General features: G+C 41.6%; 1 protein-coding gene across 1 annotated transcript; it reads left to right on the forward strand.

The window, feature by feature from the left end:
- Positions 1-3,375: 3,375 nt before the first annotated feature.
- On the forward strand, positions 3,376-4,296 carry LOC143793966 (olfactory receptor 5V1-like). The gene has a single exon (XM_077280886.1). The coding sequence runs from the start codon at positions 3,376-3,378 to the stop codon at positions 4,294-4,296; it is 921 nt and encodes a 306-aa protein (XP_077137001.1).
- Positions 4,297-6,646: the final 2,350 nt, after the last annotated feature.

The raw sequence follows: 6,646 nt of genomic DNA on the forward strand, positions 1-6,646 counted from the left end.
GGTGCCCGTTGTTCCTTCGGTTGAGCCTCCTGCTCCGGTGCTGGTGGAGGGAGAATTGGAGTATGTTGTTGAGAAGATCTTGGATTCTCGTGTTTCCAGACGCAAACTCCAGTATTTGGTTAAGTGGAAGGGTTATGGTCAGGAGGATAATTCCTGGGTGGTTGCCTCCGATGTTCATGCGACTGATTTGGTCCGCGCCTTCCATAGAGCTCACCCTGATCGCCCTGGGGGTTCTCGTGAGGGTTCGGTGACCCCTCCTCAAGGGGGGGGTACTGTTGTGGATTCTGTTTGTGGGCTCCCTCTGGTGGTTATTGCTGGTACTGGGTGACTTTGGTGGGTTGCGGCCTTTGGTTTCCACCTGTCCATCAGAGGCTGGGTGTTTCCTATTTTACCTGGCCTTTCTGTCATTCCCTTGCCGGCTATCAATGTATTCAGATGTGCTCTGTTTGGTTCCTGCCTACCTGCTCCCAGATCTTTCAGGATAAGCTAAGTGCTGACTTTCAGTTGTTGTTTTTTTTGTCCAGCTTGCTTATTATGTCTCTATGCTAGCTGGTAGCTCTAGTGGACTGAGGTTCTCCCCATGTGCCATGAGTTGGCACATGGGTTCTTGTAATCTCAGGATGGTTTTTTGATTAGGGTTTTTTGCTGACCGCTCAGACCCCTTTTGTATCATTCTGCTTTCTAGGTTACAGCGGGCCTCAATTTGCTGAACCTATATATATCATCTCTATGTGTTTGCCTTCCTCTCATTTCACCGTCAATACATGTGGGGGGCAACTATACCTTTTGGGGTTCATTCCTCTGGAGGCAAGTGAGGTCTTTATTTTCTCTGCAGTACTAGTTAGCTCTTAGGCTGGTGCGTGGCGTCTAGAACCAACGTAGGCACGCTCCCTGGCTATCTCTAGTTGCGTTTGTCAGGCGTAGGGCAGCGGTCAGCCCAGGTTCCATCACCCTAGAGCTCGTCCGATATTTTGTATTACTTTGCTTGTCCCTTGCTATCCCTAGCCATTGGGATTCATGACAGCGTCCGCCAACTGCACAGTAACGCAACTTGTTAAACGGAAGAAGTGCGGAAGTGGGCGGAGCTTTAGGGAGGAAGTACGCAGCAGTCAGCAAAGCCCTGGTACGCAAATGTGAACTTAGCCTTACAGATACTTTGGTTTTGTCTGAAGTCAAGTTCAATTAGTGGCTAGTGAAACATTAACTTACTTGAAGCCAGCAAGTAAATATACATCAGCAGCTGGGAGCAGTGTGCAGATATCAGCACAGACAAGCAACTGTACAATTACTGTAATGTATTATTGGTATCAGTTTTACACTCATAGGCAGACAATTTGACCTTGACTCATAAATGTTCACTTGGCAAATCTAAACTACTCTGATGTTCCCTACTAGTTTCCAGTGCTGAAGCAATGACATGCCTATCTATCCATGTGAAACTTACAGTCAATGACTGGCCTTAGCAGTGGATGGCAAAATACTAATTGGCAGAGACAGTGACTTGGGTAGGCAAGAACATCAATGCTGCGGCACAGTAAATAAGGATTGATAGAGAACATTAATGCAGCACGATGAGTAATGTATCTTTTGTCATTTTATGGAATTTTACCTTATAGCGCCAAATTTTCCAATCTGGAAAACCCTGTTTTAACCTGTTCACTACTAAAGGGAACTTAGTTTACAAGTTTACTGCAGGCTGGATAATTACAGAGTTGAATAAATGAGGGGGAAAAAAGCATCCTGTAAGCATTAGTGATGAGTAAGTAGCATTGTTGCTCGGGTCTCCCCGAGCACGCTCGGGTGATCAACGAGTATTTGGATGTGCTCGGAGATTTAGTTTTCATCACCTCAGCAGCATGATTTATGGCTGCTGGACAGACTGAAACATGTGGGAATTCCCTAACAAACAGGCATTCCTCACATGTATTCAGCCTGTCTAGCAGCTGTAAATCATGCACCTGAGGCAAAGAAAACTAATTCTCCAAGCATATTTGGATATACTATAAATACTATAAAATAAATAAAAATATATAAATAAATATATATAAATACTCGGAGATCACCCAAGCATGCTCGGGGACACCCAAGCAACGAGTATACTCGCTCATCACTAGTAAGCATCTGTAATCTCACTCCCGGTAGCAGCTGCCGTTTGCTCATTTGAAAATGCCAATTGAGAAGATTTGGATTGGAGTATAGGAAAAATGAAGCTGTGACCTCTGTAAAGCTATTATATGATCAGAAGTTTATTTACCCATTTATACTGGAAAAAGTAAAACAAAACCAAGGAAAACAATTTATTGGGGTGGGGTGGTGCTTTAGAAAACCCAATCTGTTTAGCAAGTAGTTCAAGCATAGCAATTTCAATATGAATTCTCTAGGTGCAAAATCCTAGTGGCATTATCATTTTTCATTTTCCTCTTGATCAAGCATTCTATTACGATATGAATTCCCAAGGTACAAAATCTCTGTGGCATCATTACACTCCTCACCTATCCCTCTGAGCAGAATGAATAGTATTATAAGTCATCAAAATTTATATATTTCTCTGTAATACCTATGTTTTGTTGTTGCTGAATATTTGCCGGAACACCAATTAAGAACAGCTTATATAGATTTCAGTTTTCTTTTTGTGCTAAAGTGTTATATTGAAAATTATTTTTTAGGCATGGGCTGAAATGATTATTTTTTTATTTTTTTTTACCTTTCAGCCCAAAATGCTCTACACATAATATTGATTATTTTATTAATAATGTATATATTTACTGTAACATTTCATATTTAACTAAACTGTGTGTCATAGCAGCCTCGTATTGTTATGACCCACTGCTTCCTGATGATGATACATGCTTCCCTTATAAGAGAATGAACACTATTTTTATATCACGACTGTTTCACACATAGCCGTTTGTAGAAAAATTGCTGATTCTATGACATTTCTCTGTTAGCGTCAAAGTATCAGTGCATTTTTTGTACAACAAAAAGTGAATATAATGTAGTATACCAGTAAAAGAAAAGGCAGAAACGTCAAGACTCTAAAGCACAATAATTACAGAGTAAGTAAATGTTTAACATTTTTTTAAATATTCTTTAACCCCTTGAATTGCATGTAGATCGGTGCGATACCAAGTCCTGAGACCCCCACCGATCACTCAAAAGTCTACTGAGGAGACAAGAACACAAAACCCCAGCCTGAGCGAGCACACATAGTGCGGTAGAAAGTCATAGGCTTTAGTACTTTGCTTTGTGACACCAGCTTTAAGAATTTTTTTTTTTACTTTGCATTGATTAGTTTATTTATTCTGTCTACAGTGTGTCCTTTAATTTTTCATTTTATTGTGTCTCAAGTCCAATAAAAACTAATTGGCGATTATCATGAATCACACTTTTATCCAAGACTTCTTCATTCTGGCACTAACAGATCACCCTAAACTAAAAATCATTCTTTTCTGTACTATCCTTATGATATATTTGCTGGCATTAGGAGGTAATGTACTTATTATATTGATATCACATTTGGACCCAAACCTACATATGCCGATGTACTTCTTTCTGGGAAATTTATCCTTCTTGGACATTTGCTATACGTCAACGACTATGCCGAAAATGCTGCAATTGCTCTTAGCAAAGCAAAAGTTGATCTCGTTTTCAGGTTGTGTGGCCCAAATGTATATATTTATTGCCCTTGTAGGCACTGAGTGCGTTCTACTCGCTGTAATGTCCTATGACCGTTTTCTTGCTGTGTGCAACCCTCTTAGGTATTCTTCTATCATGAACCCTAAGATTTGCCCATTACTTGCAAGTTTATCTTGGCTTTCTGGACTTGTAAATTCTATAGTCCACACTTTCTTTTCTTTTCGCCTTAATTTCTGTGATTCCAATACAATCAATTACTTTTATTGTGACATTCCTCCAATCCTTTCTATTTCATGCGACGATATATCAACCAATCAAACGCTATTGTTGTCTATTGGGATTTTCATTGGCTGGACACCATTCATATGCATCATCGTTTCTTATATTTACATTATTGTAACAATTATAAAAATGAAGTCCACTGAAGGAAGGCAAAAGGCCTTTTCCACTTGTAGCTCCCACCTAACAGTTGTCATTTTATACTTTGGGAGTGTGCTTTTTAGCTATGTGAGGCCAACGTCCTCTTACTCAATGGCAAAAGATAGACTTATTTCTGTTCTCTATAGTGTTGTATGTCCAATGTTGAATCCTGTGATTTATACATTGAAGAATCAAGATGTTAAAAAAGCTTTAGATAGGCAATTAATTCACAGACATTAGCATGAAAAACCAAATGTTAAGCTGAGTAATGTCTATGTACATAATAAAGATGCGTTAATAGAATCTATACATCATCCCTTTAGACTCGTGCAAATAATATTTTCTCTTGGATTGTGAATTACCGTATTTTCTGGTGTATAAGATGACTGGGCGTATAAGATGACCCCCAACTTTTCCATATAAAATATGGAGTTTGGGATATACCCGCCGTATAAGACGGCGGTCATCTTAGGCTTCTTTCACACTTCAGATGTTTGGCGTCAGTCACTTCCAACATAGTGACGGATCGACGGATCGTCACAATTGTTGAGAAAACGGTTCCAACGGATCCGTTTTTTTGACGGATCCGTTACTTGGGGGTTGTCTGGGAAAAGTATCAACTTTTTGGAGCATGCGCAATTGAAAAAACCGATTGGGGCGACGGATCCACCGAAATGACGGTCGCGACGGATCCGTCGCCCATAGGCGGCCATTCTATGGAATGACGGACGTGACGGATCCGCTGCAAACCGTCATTTCGGCGTTGACAAAAAACGTTTCAATGTCCGTCTATATCTAGACAACGTCCGCCAAATTTCGACGGATCCGTCGCATGACGGATGGAACTGACGACCATCCGTCACAATCCATCGCCAATGCAAGTCTATGGGAAAATAACGGATCCGCCAAAAAAAAATGACGGATCTGTTATTTGAGGAAACTGGCGGTTTTAGACTGACGCCAAAAAACTGAAGTGTGAAAGAGGCCTAATATGCCCAGCCATCTTATACGGTGTGTGCGGTGCGGATGGTTCCCAGGATCTGGAGGAGAGGAGCCTCTCCTTCAGGCCCTGGGATCCATATTCATGTAAAAAAAGAATAAAAATTTAAAATATAGGATATACTCACCCTCTGATGGCCCCCGGCTCTCAGCAGTGCAAGCGGCGGCCTACATTCCTAAGGATGCAGCGAGTGAAGGACTTTCAATGACATCGCGGTCACACGACCAGACACGCGACCGCTAATGGAGGAGATGGAGAAATTACTTTCTCCGTCTCCTCCACAACTTTGCTGCGATTCTCTCTTCTCATGTGAGAAAATCAGAGCACAGAGCACTGACACCCGGCTGACACTTAGAGTTTGAGTAGAGTGTCATTTGCATATAGCATCTGATTCCCTCTCATCATCAGATGCTACTTGGCAATATGAGCACGCCCAAAATGTGATTTCAAGAGTTGCTTTGGTTTGTAAATGAAAGTGCGATCCCTGTGTTTTAATATACACCATTTTTTTAAAAAGAGAAATCTCCCAATTCCTGAAACTTAAACACAAGTGTTCACCTATCAAAGTGTGCACGTTTAAATAATTTTTTGAGCTCTTTTAAGTGCTCCAATAGTCTAATTCAGCAAAGTTAGCAAATTCGAATTTCAAAAGATCTGCTCATCTCTAGTCCTTACTATCAGATTGATAGGGGTCCAACACCCAGCATCTCAATCTATAAACTGGTTGAAGGGGCTGCAGGAGTTCTTTGATTAGTTGCCCCATTTTATATGCTTATCAGTGGGAGTGCTAGGAGTTGTATGTAACAATGTGTCACCACAGATGGCCTCCATGGAACATAATGCAATTAGGCCCCATGGAGCATAATGTATTTAGGATCCATGGAGCATAATGCAGTTAGACCTCCATCTGGGACGTTTGACCTAGCACTTATATGGGTAACTATGTATCTTTACTATGCATTGCTGTGTATAATGTTTACCATGTTGGGAAACTGCTGCATTGACCTATGCTAGTTTTTGCTAACCTTTAGTTGTTAAAGTGGTGGGTTGGTGTCGGCAGCACTTGACATCCACATGGATCTGCACCAGCTATAGCTATATATGTCACCACTCTATTTAGCAGCACTTACCCTCTATACATTCTGTGACAGTAAAGGTACCGTCACACATAACGATTTCGTTAATGATATCGTTGCTTTTTGTGACGTAGCAACGATATCGTTAACGAAATCGTTATGCGTGACAGCGACCAACGATCAGGCCCCTGCTGGGAGATCGTTGGTCGCTGCGAATGATCAGGACCTTTTTTTGGTCGCTGATCACCCGCTGTCATCGCTGCATCGGCATGTGTGACACCGATCCAGCGATGTCTTCACTGGTAACCAGGGTAAATATCGGGTTACTAAGCGCAGGGCCGTGCTTAGTAACCCGATGTTTACCCTGGTTACCATTGTAAATGTAAAAAAAAAACACTACATACTTACATTCCGGTGTCTGTCACGTCCCTCCCCGTCAGCTTCCCGCACTGACTGAGCGCCGGCCGTAAAGCACAGCGGACACAGTCAGTGCGGGAAGCTGACGGCGAGGGAC

This window comes from Ranitomeya variabilis, chromosome 1 (genome assembly GCF_051348905.1).
Source record: "Ranitomeya variabilis isolate aRanVar5 chromosome 1, aRanVar5.hap1, whole genome shotgun sequence".
Taxonomy (NCBI): domain Eukaryota; kingdom Metazoa; phylum Chordata; class Amphibia; order Anura; family Dendrobatidae; genus Ranitomeya; species Ranitomeya variabilis.

What these genes read in the sequence shown, in the direction of transcription:
- LOC143793966 (XM_077280886.1), top strand. Translation starts at nt 3,376, where the DNA reads ATGAATCACACTTTTATCCAAGACTTCTTCATTCTGGCACTAACAGAT.